Source organism: Prionailurus viverrinus, chromosome F1 (assembly GCF_022837055.1).
Source record: "Prionailurus viverrinus isolate Anna chromosome F1, UM_Priviv_1.0, whole genome shotgun sequence".
NCBI lineage: Eukaryota > Metazoa > Chordata > Mammalia > Carnivora > Felidae > Prionailurus > Prionailurus viverrinus.
The window spans coordinates 25,300,178-25,317,693 of NC_062577.1; the positions used below are offsets into that span (position 1 = coordinate 25,300,178).

General features: G+C 52.2%; 1 protein-coding gene across 1 annotated transcript in view; it reads right to left on the reverse strand.

Moving 5' to 3' along the window:
- The window catches only part of LHX4 (LIM homeobox 4), a 41,675-nt gene that overhangs the window by 13,778 nt on the left and 10,381 nt on the right, over positions 1–17,516 (reverse strand). Inside the window, exon 2 of the mRNA XM_047841010.1 lies at positions 11,644–11,815. Coding sequence (XP_047696966.1) covers positions 11,644–11,815 — 172 coding nt within the window. The remainder of the gene's footprint in view (positions 1–11,643; positions 11,816–17,516) is intronic.

The window sequence follows — 17,516 nt, forward strand, 5'->3', positions numbered from 1 at the left end:
CCACTTCAAAAACCCTCTCTTGACTCCGCATCTCCCTCCATCTACCACCCAACTTTTCTACTCCCTGTAGAGCAAAATTCCCCAAAAGAAGGGTCTACATGCAAGGTCTCTAATGCCCCTGTTCCCACTCCTCTGTCTTTTTTTTTTTTTTTTTAGCTTATTTATCTATCTTGAGAGAGACAGTGTAAGCAGGGGAGCAGGGAGAGAGAATCCCAGACAGGCTCCAGCGGTGGAGACCCACGGCGGGGGGGGGGGGGGGGGGGCTCAAACCCATGAATCGAAAGACCATGACCTGAGCTGAAACCCAGAGCCAGAAGCTTAACTAAGCCACCCAGGCACCACCTCCCCTGCCCCACCACTCTTTTCTTGAATCCACTCTGATGGTTAGTTAATTTTATGTGTCAACTTGACTGGGCCATGGGGTGCCCAGATATTTGGTCAAACATTATTCTGAGTGTGTCTGTGAGGGTGTTTTGGGATGAGATTAACATATGAATCAGTAGGTTGAGTAAAGCAGATTGCCCTCCTCATTGTGGCTGGGCCTCATCCAATCAGCTGAAGGCTTGAATAGAACAGAAAGGCTGAGTATCCCAAGAGCGAGAGGAAATTCCTCCTGCCTGACTTCCTTAAGAGGTCACATTGGCTTTTTCCTGCCTTTAAACTTGAACTAAAAAATCAGCTCTTCTTAGACCTCAACGCTGCTGGTTTCTGGACCAGAATTTACACACTATCAGCCCTCCTGGGCCTCCAGCTTGCTGACTGCAGATCTCAGGGCTTCTCTGACTCCAAAATCACATGAGCCAATCCTTATAATAAATCTCTTTATATCACACACACACACACCACACACACACACACACACACACACACCCTGCTGGTTCCATTCTTTGGAGAACCCTGACTGATACACACTCCAGTCAGGTGTCACCCACCAATCAACCCAAACTGCACTTGCCAACGTCACCCGTGACCCCAGCGTTGCTGGCCCAGTGATCAGGTCTTGTCTCCCCTGACTTTTCGATGGCATTGGCTCTCTCCCTCCTCCTTAGAACATTGTGCTCACTTGGCTACAGGACCAGCTCTCCTGGCTCTGTCCCTTCTCCCCCAGCCCCCACCCCCCAGCAGCCTCTCCTCCATCTACCCCACTCGCTGACTTCACTTCCACCTCTCACCCAGACCTCTTGCCTAGCTCAGACTGGTATATCCCACTGTCTCTTCAGCCTCTCTGCTTGGATGTCTGAAACCAAACTCCTGATCCTCCCCAGAATCTGCACCACCCCCGCCCCGCCCGCGTCAGAGAATGATGATTTCATTCTTCCAGTGACTAAGGCTGAAAGCCTTGCACATGTCCACCCAATATGTCAGCAAACCCTGTCGGTTCTACCCAAAATTCGGTCAAGAATTGGACCACTTCTGACCATCTGTACCTCTGCCTCCCTAGTTCAGGGCCCCATCATGCCTTGCCTACCACTAACGGCTCTCCTGGCTTCAGCCCTTCCCCCCACAATGGCCACAGTGATCCCATCTCACTCCCCTGCTCCACACCTTCCGGTGGCTCCCCCCTGGCTCAGGATAAAAGCTGATGTCCCTTTACTGGCCTCCGAGACCTTCCAAGACTACCTAGCCTCCTACCACTCTGCCTGCTCACTCGCCCGGCCACACCGGCTCCTCGGGCTTCCTCAGCTCGGGGTGCTCTTTCCCCAGTTACCTACATGGCTCACGTCTGCATTTCCTGCAGGTTACCCCGCAAACGTCACCTTCTCCAGGGGCATTCCTTGACCACCCCCATGCTCCATCCAGCACTTCCTTCCATATCTCCCTTGGATGCACCTCACCGTTCTTGTTTGTCTACCCGATCTCTCCGTGCCCAGCAGGCACCGTATCTGATTTGTTCACCACCAAGTCCAGTACCTCCAGCAGTACCGGACCAGGACACGTGTTCTGTGAACAGCTGGTGAATAAACAAGGAATGCCTATGCCTGTGGTACGCATCAATACTCGTCCCCCATTTGCGCATGAGGAAATAAGTTCAGAGAGGGTCGATGACTTGCGAGAGACCACACAGCCAGAAACAGTGGAGCTGGGATTTGAACCCGATGTTCTTCGTTACTCGGCCATCAGGAGGCAGCTGGGGGGTGTGAGCCCAGGCCCACGCCAGCGACTGCGTGTGGGGGCTGACGCAGCACAGTGCACTGTCCTGAGGAAACAAAATACTGCATAACTTAATTTTATGCTTTAATTGCTTGGTGGTGATTTACTGCGGGCTGTATATTTTTTTCCCGGCTGACACTTCCCTACATGTATTTCTTTTATCTATCACCACACTTGACAGGTAAGTTGCTGATATTTACTGTTACTGTATGTACCAATATTTCCAACATATATCACCACCACAGCCGTGTCACGGGCACATAAAGTTCTGCCCCAGAACGGCCAGCCTTCTCCAGACATAGGGGCCATATTTGGAGAAGGCCTGACACCAGGTAATATCAGAGGCTTCAGGAGTAGAAACACAGCCCCCCACAACACACGCTCCCAGACCCATTGGAACTGCCCCCACAGCGCTCTGCCTTTTGCTGGGGAGGGTTCTTTCTTTATTTTTTAGGTTTATTTATTTTGAGAGAGACAGTGGGGGAGAGCAGAGAGAGAGGGAGAGAGAAAAAATCCCAAGCAGGTCCCATGCTGTCAGCGTGAAGCCGGATGCGGGGCTTGAACTCACAAACCTCAAGATCATGACCTGAGCCAAGGCTGGACACTTAACTGACAGAGCCGCCCAGGTGCTGTTTTTTTTTTTTAAATATGCTTTTCTTCTTGATAAACATTCAATATTATCCTGAGGTGGATGCTACTAGAAAAGTTTTAGAACCAGTGACCCAGTCCAACCCCCTCATTTAACACAGAACAAAACTGGGGCCCAGAGAGGGGTAGTAACTTGTCCAAGATCACACAGCTCAGTTAGTGGCAGAGAAGGGGCTAGGAAGCCCAACTCCCCCCTTCCCTCAGTCATACTCCACCCTCCCCCCGTTCCCAGCTGGGGATAGATTTGCTTCCCAAGAGGTAATGGGACATCGGATCCAGATCCGACCCTCTTCTGCAAGAGTCCAGCCCACCTCCCTTAGTTTCGGCAAACACGCGTCGAGCACATAGTACGCAGGCAATTTCATGTGAGCTACCTCATTTAAACTGCACAATGGCCCTCCCAGGTAGGTATTTCCATTCCCGGATGGGGACAGGCTGGGAGCCGTCTCCGGCTCAACTACACTCCCCCTCCTTCCCACTCCTACCTCCTGGCACCTACTCTGCTCACTCCAGGCTAATTCCTCTCTGCCCAGGTGTTCACTCAGCTGTCACCAAGTTGCCCTGTGCAGAGGAACCACCTGGGATATCTGCTTACAACTGGAAGAGCCACCCCGACTCCTGACCCCGGGCCCAGCGTCCACAGTTAGCAAGGCCCCCATGCAGACCAGAGAAGCCCTGTGTCACAGATGTCTCAGCACCCCTGTGGCATCTGCAGGTTGCTTGTTGATTCTTGAGACCCCCGAGACCTAAGGACCCATTCTCAATGGTGGTGTGGCAGGGACATTCAGGGATGGAGGTCCCATCTGACTCCTCACACCAGACTGACCTGCCGCGCTGACATGTCGCTGGGGCCACAGAGCCCAGCTCTCATTCGCCTGTGGCTTCTCCTCAAGTGGGGCTCCCAGGACCACAGAGTCAGAGCCACAAGCCAGACACTGGCTCTGGTGGGACCCTCCTGCGTGACCTGGGCCAGAGAACCAGCAGGAAATGAGGTGGAGCCGGATCACAGCGGCCAAGTGCTGGGCAGGGCATTTGGGGAGGCCTGGCAGGAAGAAGCTTCCAGCTGCACAGAGGGGAGCTGACAGGGGCTGAGAGGGGGCAGAGGCAGTGGGAATAGAAAGAGTTGGGAGCCTGTGACCGAATGCCTGGGGTGGAGATGAAGGAGAGGGCAGGTGGTTGAACCTTCAGTGAGGAGGAGACGGGGCCACCCCCCACCCCACACTGGCTGGTGTGTTTTCCTGGGATGAAGAGGCGCCTCCACACGTCCCATCCCCAGGAACCCAGACCCCTCTCTGCTTGGGGACCCGTTTCCACAGCTCAGATGCCATCTCACTCCCAGGTTGATTTGCAACCACTTGGCTCCAAACAGATTCCCCAAGGCCGAAAAGTCTCTGGGCTGCAGGCCCCACAGATGTCAGGAGGCCTTCGCCCCAGGCTGGGCAGGCGCAGCTGAACCGGGGCCTCTGGGGCGGGGAGACAATCCGCGGACTCATCACCGCCTGATATACGGCCTCGGGTCCCAGGGGGAGCTGCTCCGCTAAGTAATTGCTTCTGCCTTGATTACAGGCCTTCGCAAATGACTGTGGGCCTGGTCCCACCAGTGTGTTTGAATCTTACAAATGTCCACATGCACAGACACTATCTGGACCATCTGATCGTTACCTTAAAAGGTTTAATTTGCTTAGCGAGGGAATTAGACTATAAACTATTCAGAAATTATGGAAAGTCACACGTCAAAGAGACCCTCCCCCTGTGGGTTCCTTAAGCACATTTTGCTAGAATGTGTGTGTGTGTGTGTGTGTGTGTGTGTGTGAATGCATGCACATGGCATGTGCGTGGAGGGGGGAGGCTAGCAGGTGTGTAGTTACCAGAAATAACACTGGCTCACAAGGACCTGGACCCAGACTGGACCAGCAATCAACCCCAGAACTGAAGTGGCCTCTTCCTGGGGCTACAAAGTAAAAGCTGGCTGGAGATGGCCACACAAGCACACAGGCTGGTCTCCCCCGGCCCGAGCCGGGAACCCCACTCTGGGAAGAAAAGGCTGAAGGCTGCAGTCACACCCACAGAGCTCTGGACCACACGGGGAGGGATGGCGTCCCCTGGGGAGGGCTTGTGGTGGCTCTCACCTGCCCCCACACCACCAGGCAGACCGTTGTTCCAATCACCTGACCTGCCACTGGACACAGGCAGGTGGACACAAGTCCCACCCCGGAACCCCTGTCTTGTCTGCAGCCTTTTGTAGCCTCAGCCCCTACGAACCTCCTTCTCTCTTTCTTTCTCCTCCTTCCATACACATTCACCATCATGACTTCAACAAGAATAACCCCTAATGACGACTACAAAGCACTTCCTAAATCTTACTTCATCCTCAGGGTAATCCAGAAAAGTGGAGATGTGTGTTCCCATCCCTCTTTCGAGGCGGGATGGTGAGGCTCAGAGATCAAATGCCCCCAGGTCACATACAGTCTGCATTCAAACCCAAAGCGGGCCACTCTGTGAAGTCCACCTCGCAGAGAGGCTGAGCGGGACTTTGCCCGTATTAACTGATTTCCTGCGGGCATCTGCCCTGCCTAGGGGCAGGGGCCCTGGTCACCAGAGTGATTGGGCCAAGGTCACTAGTGAAGACCAGGCTGGAGCCAGCAAAACCACCCTGCGTCCCGGCCAAACGCAGGGCATGCTGGAGCTGAAACAGGCTGTTCTGAACTGCAGGGATAAATCAGCATCTCCCAGGCTCCCAAGGACGCTGCTTACCTGCCCTTGGCCGGCAGCCTGGCTGGAGATTGGCTGGGGGAGGGGGCACTGTGAGGAACCAAAGCGCCTGGCCAAGCGGGGCAGTGGCCCACACAGCTCCCCACTGACAAGTCGTGAAGCGGCCTTCTATCCCACTGGGTCCCCACAAGTGACCATCTCTGCCCGCCAGGCAGGTGAAGGCCTCGGGGACAGACAGACACCCCCAGAGACACAAGAAGTTTAGACAGGAACCCCCTGGAGTGGCAGTCACTCTCAGAATGCCTCCAACTCTTCCCCCAGGCTCCCTGCTGCGGGTATGAGCACAAAGCCCTGGTAGTCAGGGATACAAGCCTGGAATGTTCTCGAAAGCTGTGCTGCTCTCTCTTTGATTCCGTAGCCCTGTTTGTTTTCACACTGTCGTACTTGCTGGTTTGTTTCCCAAATCTTCATGTAAATCCCCACGGCATCTTCAGCCTGTGGTTTATTCCCAGCACAATGCAGTGTGCCCTCCGAGCTCTGCCAGGCTACCCTCATCTCCGCAGGATGTTAAATGTCACCTCAACAGGAAGGTCTCAAAGCTGAGGGCTGGGGGCGGGGAGGAAGGAGGCCAGGAGAAGCCAGCCCAGGCCTAGCCCTGAGGGAGGGCTCTGACAGCCTGGCCCTCCAAGGCTGCAGGTCAAGTGGCCACACGTCAGGGCCAGAAACCCAGAGACACTGGTAAAGCAGCCAGCATCCTGCTAGACATAGGTTTCCATGCTATTTCCTTCCCATCTCACGACTCTGGGCTCCACAATGAGCGCCTTCTAACAGTAAGGCAGTGAGGTTCAGAAAGGCCCGGTCACTTGTTTACTGACAAACAGCTAGCACGAGACAGGACGGGAATCCAACCGAGCACCATCTGGGTTCACTAAACCTCTCTGTTCATAAAATAACTCCCTTTTGTGAAATGCTCCTGTGTGCCAGGTCTTCTAAAGCATGCACCACTAACATTCCCATTTTTTTCTGAAGAGGACAGTGGAGTTCAGAGATGTTAAGGAACCTGCCCAAGGGCACCCAGTTCCTGGATCAGAGAACCTGTGCTATTCACTGCACTTCAGAGTAAGAGAGTTGCCAAGCCCTTCCCAGGCCCCAGTCAGTGATGAGGAGGGGACCCAGAAGCTCTACTCCCAGACTCCTGCCCTCCCCAGGCCCTGGTCTCTTTGCAAGGAGATGGGGACCCGGGACGTACGGGACACACAGTCCAGAAAGGACTTGCTTAGCAAATACAACAGAAAGAGCCGTTGGCTCCTCAGCTTGTGATTCATTTGCAATAGCCTCGGAACCACTGCGTTTAGTCAACTCCGTGCCTCTCCTCTCGGTCTCAGACTTTTATTTCCTGTGGAGAAAGGCAGCCAAGGACCCAGGAAGCAAAAACAACAAACAGTAAAGATCAGCCAATGTTACCGAGCAAGAGAGAATTCAACAGCTCCAAGAGAAAAATGCAACAACCACAGAGTACAACCTTCCAACAATACTTCTTTCTTGGTCTGTGCACACATCAACATCGCCCTCTGCTGTCAGCCACCAGTATTATCACATCTCGTGGGCTGAAGGCTGATGGAAGGCTGACCTCACCCCACTTCTGAGGTATCACATACCTGCGGCAGGGTACTCTTCACATGACAGTCTTGATTCGAAAACCTTCACGCAGGATAAAGGATACCCCTTGGAGTTACGCAAAGCAGTGGCCCTTCCCCTTGTTATGGGCAAAAAGATTTAAAATATTGATCCTGAAAATTAGAACCACAATGCTGATCAGTGAGGTCAGTGTCCCTCTGAGCAGGGCTATGGGGCAGGTATCTGAAAAGGGCAGTGATTTTTCTTTCCTTTTTCTTTTTCTTCAAGGAGCGTAGAGAGTCTCCCTGGCTCCCACCAGGCCTCTTCCAAATCCCGCAGCTGAGAGCATCCTGCGGTCTGACAGGTGAATTCAAGCTCATGGCGCCGACCTTCCCTCTCACCAGGCTGCCGGAAGTGACTCTGGCAGCCTCCTGCAGGACAGGAAGGGGCTTGGGGCTCCGGGAACTGCTCTGCCCCTCCCGCCCTGCCTCGTATTCTCTCTCTGCTCACAGGTACCCTGTGTGCCATCTGAAAGCAGGTGCCTGGTGATGTTTAATGAACCATAATGAGGAGGGGACCACGGGCTCTGCAGCCAGGTTACAGCCTGAGCCCCAAGTGGGTAGTGGATCCCAAGACCCCGGCAGGGGTGTGGGAGAGGGGTGAAGCCAGTCTGACCCTGGAGGACTGACTCCCTCAGTGTCCTCGCCTCGCACTGTGACTTGCTATACCAAATTGCACCTGCGGCTGTGTCTTCCTGCACCGAACAGCCACAGTCCCCAAGAGCCATGTGGGGCCTGACTGCCGGTGAATCCAAGTGTCTTCCCTGGGCGGCTTCAGAGTGGCCCAATCTTCAATCTCCATTATCAGCGGGGAGAATCACCTCAGCTTTTAACTTCTCTCCACACAGGGGGCCTGGGTGGCTCAGTTGGTTAAGCATCTGACTCTTGACTTTGGCTCAGGTCATGATCTCACAGTTGGTAGGATTGAGCCCTGTGTGGGGCTCTGCACTGACAGCATGGAGCCTGCTTGGGATTCTCTTGCTCTCCCTCTCTCTCTCTACACCTCCCCCACTCACGTGCGCTCTCTTTCTCAAAATAAATAAATAAAACTTAAAAAAAATTTTTTTAATGTTTATTTATTTTTGAGAAAGAGAGAGACATCATGTCAGCAGGGGAGGGGGAAGAGCTAGAGGGAGACACAGAATCCGAAGCAGGCTCCAGACTCCAAGCTGTCAGCACAGAGCCCGACGCGGGGCCTGAACTCACCAACTGTGAGATCACGACCTGAGCCGAAGTTGGATGCTTAATCGACTGAGCCACCCAGGCACCCCAAATAAATAAAACTTAAAAACAAAAATAAATTTCTCTCCACGCAGCACTTCATCTCAGAATTAATGACCTGGATTCAGCACTGAATCTGTGGCCTGTTCCCCTACTTCACAAGAGGATCCAGCCCTGAGGGTGGGTCATTTTATGAAGCAGGGCAGTCCTATGGAACCAGGAAAGTAAGTGCGACTGAATTATGGGCCTATGCATTTCCCAGGCAGCCTGGGCCTCCAGGATTCACAGGACGTCATGTGAGGGACAGAAGAAACTGGTCACCAAGCATGCTGTAAATTCACTATGTGATCAAACCCAGTGATGGTCTGTAGACAAGGCCAGGTGCATATGCCGGGGACAGAAAAATAATACCTAATAAGTCTTTCCTCATGCCAACAAGAAAGATCAAACAGGCGCGGGAGGAGTGAGCAAAAACAAGGCAACTGAGGGTGCTCGTCCGCTGAAGAGCTGGACTCACGGCCATGGAAGAATGGGGGAGACCTTCAGAGGACAGACATCATCCCTGGAGGATACAATAGCCAGGGTCAAGGCCTGCCTGGGAAAGGGGGCACCCTGCTGGGGGGCATTGGGAACCCAAGAAAGCAGTGAGGTAGGACTAGAAGAGAGGCAGGGTGGAAGGCTGTGATAGCACAATGCATCTGGAATGTTCTGTAGGCAGAGGGGGCCTTGCTGAAGGAGCTGGAGGCCGGGGTCAGTGGTGAGGTTGGATGCCAGTGTGGTGGGGGGACATGTGGCCTCAAGGAAGTGGGAGGTGAGTTATGAGGTTACTGCTGAACAATGCCCTGGAAGGATCCAAATGAGGGTCATGGCATGGGGATGCCACAGAGGCAAGAGGTCAGTGCCCTGGCCTGAGCAAGTAATTGTCATTGTTATTTCTGGTCTTGGGCTTATGACTCATAGGCCTATGCTACTCCTCCCCCAGCCTGCACCCCAGGTCCCTTCTGAAGGGACCATCTTTCCTCATCACTACTTCTCCCAAGCCCGAACCTACACCTGAGCTGCGACCACTTCCCTTTCCCAAACACTCAGAGCCAGCCAGGCAAGGTCAAGTTCCAAACCCCAGACAGGCGCTCAAAGGAGCTTCTCTGGTGACAGAGTCCTGTGACGTGATCCTAATGGGTTTTGCCTGCACCCCAGCCAGTGGTCTAACTCGGGGACATCTCAGCACCTACCCTGTCCCCAGCTGGGCAAGAAGGCCATGCCCCTGGGGCACCTGGGTGGCTCAGTCGGTTAAGCGTCGGACTTCGGCTCAGGTCATGAACTCGCGGTTTGTGAGTTCGAGCTCCGCATCAGGCTCTGTGCTGACAGCTTGGAGCCTGCTTCGGATTCTGTGTCTCCCTCTCTCTCTGCCCCTCCTCCCCTCACACTGTCTCTCTCAAAGTTAAATAAACATTTTTTTAAAAAGGCCATGCCCTGGGAGCTCACTGAGGCTTCCCAAAGTTACATGGACAACCAGGAAGATGGTGCACAGAACCTGGAAGCGGGGACAGCTGACCCGACCCCAAGGCCAGGCCCCGCCTACTGTGTCCTCTTGCCCCTCCTTGCTCACACATTCACCTTCACAGGTGCACACAGGCACACAACGTTCACGCACACGAACACACACGTGATGAGATTCACTCCGTGCGGGGCCTACAAGAGCTGCCGTGGGGCTTGGCCCGGATGTCACTGAGAAATGAATAACGAATGACTCTGGTTGCCCACGGGGAAGGATGTAGGAGGAGGGAGCAGAACTGTGTAAATGCCAGAATGAAGGAAGCAAGGCAAGGTTCAGAGGTGAGAGAGCAAAAGGAAGACCGGGAGGACGGAGAGCACAGAAAAGACCTAGAGGGAGAGCCAGAGGCCCGGCCCTGAGTCGGAGCCATCAGGAATCTGTTGGATGTGCCTGCGCGCCTACTGCCCCTGCCCTCAGGCAGCATACGGGCACAGGCATGAACACACAGGCACGTGTGAGTGAGCATGCTCACACGCACACCAAGGGAGAGAGCGGTGCATTTTTGACCCAAGTGTGACGGCGACAATGAGTGTTGCCTTCTGAGCACAAGCCTTGGAGGAAGCCCCAGTGGAAACCAAGATCACCTTTAATGTGCTTTTCAACTCGTATTGGGCTAATGAAATTTGAGAATCCTCAGAAATTCAAATCACCTGTTCTCTGAAGTTCAACCTTGGCAGGATTTGGGAGAAACATGTCCTGGATCCAGGACTGGCATTTGTCCCCATGTCCCCTCCCTTTGTGCAGAATACATGACCTCTGAAGGAGGCATGCTGCCCCTCTGAGGCTGGCTCATTTGTGCCAAGTGTTTCCAGGCTTTGGTGAGCCTCCCCAGAAGCCCCGTCCCCCTCAGCACACCCCCGTGGGCCACCCACCCTGGGCTCCGCGTCACCGATGGACACATCCCTTCTCTTGTTGTTGGTCTTGCTGTCACCAGCTGGTCCAGGTGAGCTGAGGCACCAGCCTGAGTGCCCCGGGAAACGGGTTCCGGAAGAGAAGCCCCAGACGAAATGCCACAGAAGATAAATTCTAGAAGGTCCCCTCTCCGTGACCAGCAGGACTTTTTCTGATGGATCCAACCCCAGAAGGAATTGAGGACAGTCTTAAAAGCTAACACTCAGGTGTCAGGTACTGTCCTACGGACTTTACACATATTGATCCATTCAAAGCTAATAACAGTGAGGTAGGAACTATGATTAGCAGCCACATTTTATAGATAAGTAACCAGAGACAGAGAGAAGTTAGGTAAGTTGCCCAAGAGCGCACAGCTAATAAGGGATTCAAACCCAGTCAAGGGTCTGGGCTCTTAACCGTCACATCAAACTGCCTCTTCATCATGTTTTCATTGAAAGCGATGACACTAACAGAGCCTGGCTTGACCTCGACCAGGAGCAACTCTTCCAAGCCTCTGGGGCCCTGAAGCAGCCACGAAGACTCCTCTAGATTCGAGGTGCAAAACTCAAAGCAGTCACCCTGAAAGTGGCAGGAATGATAGAGCCACGTGGCCCAAGAAACCAACACCAAGAAGGAGCATTCCCTTCAGGATTCGCCGGAATCCTTTGTCGGCCCCCCTGCAGAAGTTTGGCTCCAGCCCTCTGCCAGCTCTCTCCCCCACCCCCAGCAGGGAGAGGCAGATACAGACCAGGGCATGGGAGGGAGGCTGCACCCTGGGTTCTGGCTTACTTGAAGAAGTCTTCCTTGCAGTAGACGCTCCCGGCCCTGGAGAAGCACCTGTCCGCCAGCTGCATCTGGCAGTCTGCACACTTGAGGCAAGAGCTGTGCCAGTGTCTGTCCAGGACCTTCAGGATGAACTTGTCCAGGATATGCTGGTTGCAGCCGGCACACTGAGGGATCTCTGTGGGGAGAGGAGAGAAAGGCAGAGTGAGCCTTCCACACAGCACAGCTAACCGGACCAGACCCTGTGTGGATGCCTTCCTGTTCTTCACGATTCATGTCCCACTGGAGGGAAAGGACAGAACCCAGACCCTTAGGGCTGCCACGTATAATTGTGCAGGCTGTGCACTGCACAAAGGTCACTGGTCAATGAGGCACGTAGGAACTGAAATCCAATGCACCCAGTGTTTCCTATTAGGAGGGGAGATCCTCCCAGGGCCAGAATAATGTTTCTTTTGCAGCTATGTATCCCAGCCGCCTAGCACAGTCCCTGGTACACACGAGTAGCTCCACAGATATGTATCACTACATAAATATTGGATCTAATCCTCTCTAAGAAGCTCACTTCGAAACAGTTCACCTGCTTCTCCCATGCACTCCAAAATATCAACAAACCAAATCTCTCCGGAATCCTACATTCTTGATTCATATCATCTTTGTCGGTGTGATATAATTTAAAAGTATTAATGTAAGGGAACTGGCCTCAAAGCACAGGGGACAAAGTTTGAACACATCTATGTAGAAAGAAAGCTCTCTCAAGTTCTAAATCATTTGTGTCTCAAACCTGTAGACAGGCTATGGGGACACTCACTAAATGACATCACCGTGTCAGACACACAGATGTCAGTGTTGGGCACAGTAACCCCCAAACCCAGTCTGTTCCCCTTTCTGGCCTCAGCAGCTACCAACATTTGCCTGAAAGTCAGACCCACTAGATGCCTTGCCCTTTGACCCCATTCTCACACCAAAATGCCCCACGGAAACTACAGGAACCACAATGAGACAGAGATGCATGGGTCTGGACATTTGCTACCTGTCCCAGGGCATATGGCATTTTTCTCTATCTCTGAAGTTTTCCTCTTTGACAAAGAAAATGTTCAACCAACCAGCTACCAAGTTACTTACCAAACAGTTCTGATGTCCCCACCAAGGTACTAAGCACACAGGACAGCAACAGGAATCTCCATCAAATAAGGGGGGGATGGGTAGGACACAGGGTGGGACCATGGATTCTGGAGCCAGCCTGCCTGAGTTTGAACCCTGGCTCTGCTTTTTAACCTTCCACAAATTACTTGGCCTCTCTCTGCCCGGTTCTCTCATCTGTAACAAGGAGGGGTGGGGGTGATGATGACAGAAGTCCCTGGGAGGATTGTTATGAAGAGTAAGTGAATCAATACTGTAGGACAGGGCCAGTATCCAGTAGGTGCTCAATAAAGGTTTGCTGTTACTAGGAGATAATTGCAGTAAGTGTGTGTTGTGTGTGGTGCTGGTGTGGCTGAGGGGAAGGAAAGTTAGGGACCCGCGTTCATGCGCTTGATCTCATTGATCGAGAATCGCTGCACAGATGTCCCCACGCTCCTGTGGAGGCTCAGATTGTGTCCACAAGACAGGTAGTGCTCCTCCCACTACAAGGACACCCCTGCCTCTCTCCGGGACCATCAGGACTGGCGTCCCTGGAGCAGCAGGAAGAGGACCAGAAGCAGGGGCCTTAGCAGTGGAGACATCTGGATAAGCAGAGAGGAGACTGAGGAGCGAGGGGTGCATGACCAGGGGCTCCCGCCGCCGTGTGACAAGGCCAGCCTGCGAGGGGTGGGGGAGGGGGGGCGACTCGTGCAAAGGCGCTCACGCAGCGCGCGGGCGCGGTTTCTCCAGCCCGCGCGTTGGCATTCGGAGCCGCCGCAGACGCCAAGCCAGGGGCTGGAGGAAGGCGGTGTGTGTGTGGAGGAGCACTGCTCGGGCACCATTTTGCACGCGAGGGGAGAGAAGACCGAGCCCCTCGCGCAGGGAGGCGGCTTGCAGATCGGCAGGAACCCGTGCCCACCAGCCCGTCCCAGGTCCCAGACCGCGTGCAACCGTCTGCCCGCTGAGCACCGCCGCCCGGGGCCATCGGGGACGCGGGGACACGGCCCCCTAGGGGCATCTTTGTGTGAGCGAACGGCTGAGTCCGAGGGCCGGGTACCCCGCCGGTGCCCGCGATTGAACCCTAGGAGAACCCGGACGGAGAACCGTCCTCTGGGCGCGGGGAGTGCGCCCGCCGGCTCCCTCCCGCACCCCGCCCGGCTCCGCGGCCAGAGGGCGTCGATTCCCACCTAATTGTTGTCTGGCCTTGCCTCCAGGAAAGATACGGCTGTATTTCTCCTGCCGACCGCAAATGCATGGGGATGAGGGCGAGGATGTGTGCTCATAAAATTTATTTCGAGCTAGGTATCTACCGGGAGCCTTAATATGATGAGTATTCAAGAGAGAATACATTAAGGCTAATGTATGCAGGGAAGGGCGGGCAGGGGAGTTTTAGAGGCTTGGAAACGGAGACAACATCACGTTTAGGAACAACACTAAAAGCAGACAGACAAGCCATCTCAGCCTCCAGCTTGCAGGGATGCTCCCTGCTGAGTCCATCTGTGCTGCCCAAACTGGGGGTTCTCAGCGGCCTTGGGGCCAAACTGGGGTGCTCGAGTTTGGCAAAAATGTGAGGGTCAAACCCAGGTGATTTTTAAGTTAAAAAAGAAAACAAAACAAAAACAAAAAAACGTCTCACGCTGTATGCCAATGTAGATTTTGAGAGGGGAGTGGCATTTTTAAAAACGAAAGTAACCTAGAAATGATTTAAGAGATCCATAATATACCCGTAATGGTAAAACCAGACATCAAGAGCCTGTCGTGAACTCTGCCAGGTCCTGGGTGTAGATTACGTCAATAATCTGTACAAATTGGTGAGGAAGGTATTTTACAGATGACAAAACTGAGCCTTGGAGAGGTGAAGCAAAGTGCCCCAAGTCCCACAATGGGGTGACGGGGATTTGAACCAGGAGCCTATGCTTAAGGTTGGCTAAACCCAACCTGAGAGCGGGAGGGATCCGGACATGCCTCACCTGGCTGGCTCTACCCTGTCATTTTATGGAGGGGAAATGGAGGCAGAGAGGTAATCTCAAAGCTGCTCTGTGTCCAGTGACAAGGGAGTAGATGAGCCGCCGGCCTCTGTTGCTTCTTAACAATTGGGCAGATGGAAATGTTTGAGGCACAGATGTAGATCCTTTGGACAGAGGATGCATGTGCTGTATGGGACGGACACCGAATGCCCCGAGGGTGGGAAGTAGGAGCCCCTGTCCTGCTGATCCCCTCCACCCAGCTGCAAGGTGCCAGCTTGTTGATGGCATCTGTCAAGTTCAGATTCATCCCTGCCTGTGAGGGGGTGGAGACTTGTGAACTCAGATCCCACACTTCAGGTGACAGCACTCCATGTAATTATTTTGATTAGTGTGAAATGTAAGCTATCTAGAAATTTTTCCAGGAGCAACAACACGAGCCTTTTTTAAAACCTACAATAAATTATTATTTTTAAATTCAGAGAGCCTGAACAGGACAGAGATTATGTAGGTCTTGTACCAGAAATTAAGTTGTAACCAAAATTTCCAAGGAGCCAGAAGATTTCCAAATCCCCAGTAAATTCAACGTACTTTTTATGCGGTGTTTGACATCACAAAATTCCACCTTCAAAACTGGTATTTAAGCAGGCCCTTGGAGTCACTAAGACAAAATTTAATCTATAAACTCAGTTCCTGATTATGAAGAGTCATCTCATTTTAAATGAAAATTTTTATCTTATCCACACACAAGTGTTCTTTGGTGATGCTCTCTGCTGGGACTCTGCGGAGAGGAAGCTTGGTCACGAAAAGACAGCAAAGCCCGTGGAACAGCCAAGGAATCCGGGGAGATGCTGGATCACACAGTACAGTACACTCCCCATCGGCGAGGCCCAGAATCTTCTGTCAGTCCTACAGAGTGACATGGCTCAAAGCACAGACCTAAACCCAGGCAGAGCAGATGTATAGACAAGCAGGCTTGCCTTGACACACTTGCTCGCCATGCAGAGACCTGCACCCACACTCACATAAACACATAAGCACATAGTCAGATATACACACATTCGCACCTACTTAACAGTATACGTACAGACACACATGACACAAACACACATATGCGCCCTAACACACATAGAGAAACACACACAACCACAAATGAACAAAGATACACCCTGAGACATACACAAAGGCACTCACACATACCACATTCACATAGACGCACAGACATACACATCGTTGCATATACTTAGACACACACTTTTAACACACACACTGGCGGGTACACAAGCACACATACACCACAGTACTTACACAGAGTCACACATACACATAAACCTGCACACATGCTTCCTCACACACAGGCTGAGGCATCGCCATTCTGGAAAAAAGCCAATTCTTCCGAAGTCGAGCTCTGTCTATGGAAAGGAAGCCATCTCTGAATAAGGGAGCTGTCCAACCTCGAGGCCATGAGGAAAGCGGGCATTGAGTGATACAGGAAGCTAGGGCGAAGTGGAAACGTTTTGTTCAACTATTCTTTTAGAAAACTCTTGGGAGAATTTGAAAGTTTTCAGTTCTGCTTGGAGTTTAGATCTTCAAATCTTTGGGTCTGCCAAACTGTTTATAATAAATCCCAGATCACAGTCTGCTAGACCCGGGTTCCGATCGGAGTCTACCATATATATGATCTTGGACAAACTGTTTACAGTCTTTGAGCCCCAGTTTCCTGACCTGGAAAACAGAGATGATAACACAGTCTCTCAGGGTTGCTGTGTGATCACATCAGAGAATGAGTATAAAACACCTGGCCCCATAATACCATTGTCCAAGCTCAATGGCAGCTCCCTTTTCCATTCTCCCATGGCCAGTTGCCAACAAGATGAATTTATACACTTAAAGTACATTAAAATTATTTCATGTTTCATTATTTCTCAATATAATCTCCCCTTCCATCAGTACCCTCCCCACACACAAAACACTCAAAACTCTCCTCCATCCCCTTAGTTCTAAAGCATCTGGAAGATGTATACCCCTTTCTAATCAACATAATCTCAGAGTATAAATAGCAGATAATGCAACATTACAAGGTTAAGTCTATTTGGCATAAAGAAACCTGGCAGACTCCCTTCTCCATAACATGAGGGCAAATTTGCCAGACCTTGGTGCCCTCCCCATATGTCAGTGGTGAGAACAGGGAGGCTAGGACCCCCAACCAGCTGAGCTCACTCCACTTCTGCCGTAACATATGCAGGTAAGAGTGGATTGAGTTCAAATTAACAACTGAGGATTCGAGTATTTTTCTTGGAGATATCTAAATCCCCAATGGAAAAGCGACTATTTCTTATTGGATAAGAAATGGCTAAAAACCTTTTCTTTGCCCATAACCTTAATCTACTTCTTCATGAAGGGAGCTTATAAAACCCATAACATGATGCCCAGCCCTCAAATCACCTAAAGTCCTGTGGCATGGGCATGACGGGCTTATTTTTCAGAGTGGCCCATCCGAAGATGGATTCCATTTTAAATCCCCAAATTCCTCCCTTAGTGAAGTTTTAGAAAACTGGGAAGTAGGGGAGGTCAGTCGAAAGGCCTGATGTGGTCTGTGGTGGACCAAATTGCCCCCCTGCAACTCCCCCTCCCCATGACATATAAAAAGTATTGTGCATTTTTATTCCCCACTCACGTTTCTTCATTTCCAAGAAACTGCTCTCAAGGAACCAGGGGCCACCCTGAAACATTTTGGAGACGGTTTGCGTGTGTTTGTTTGATCGATTTTAATTCTTTGAAAAATGGTGTTTTCTA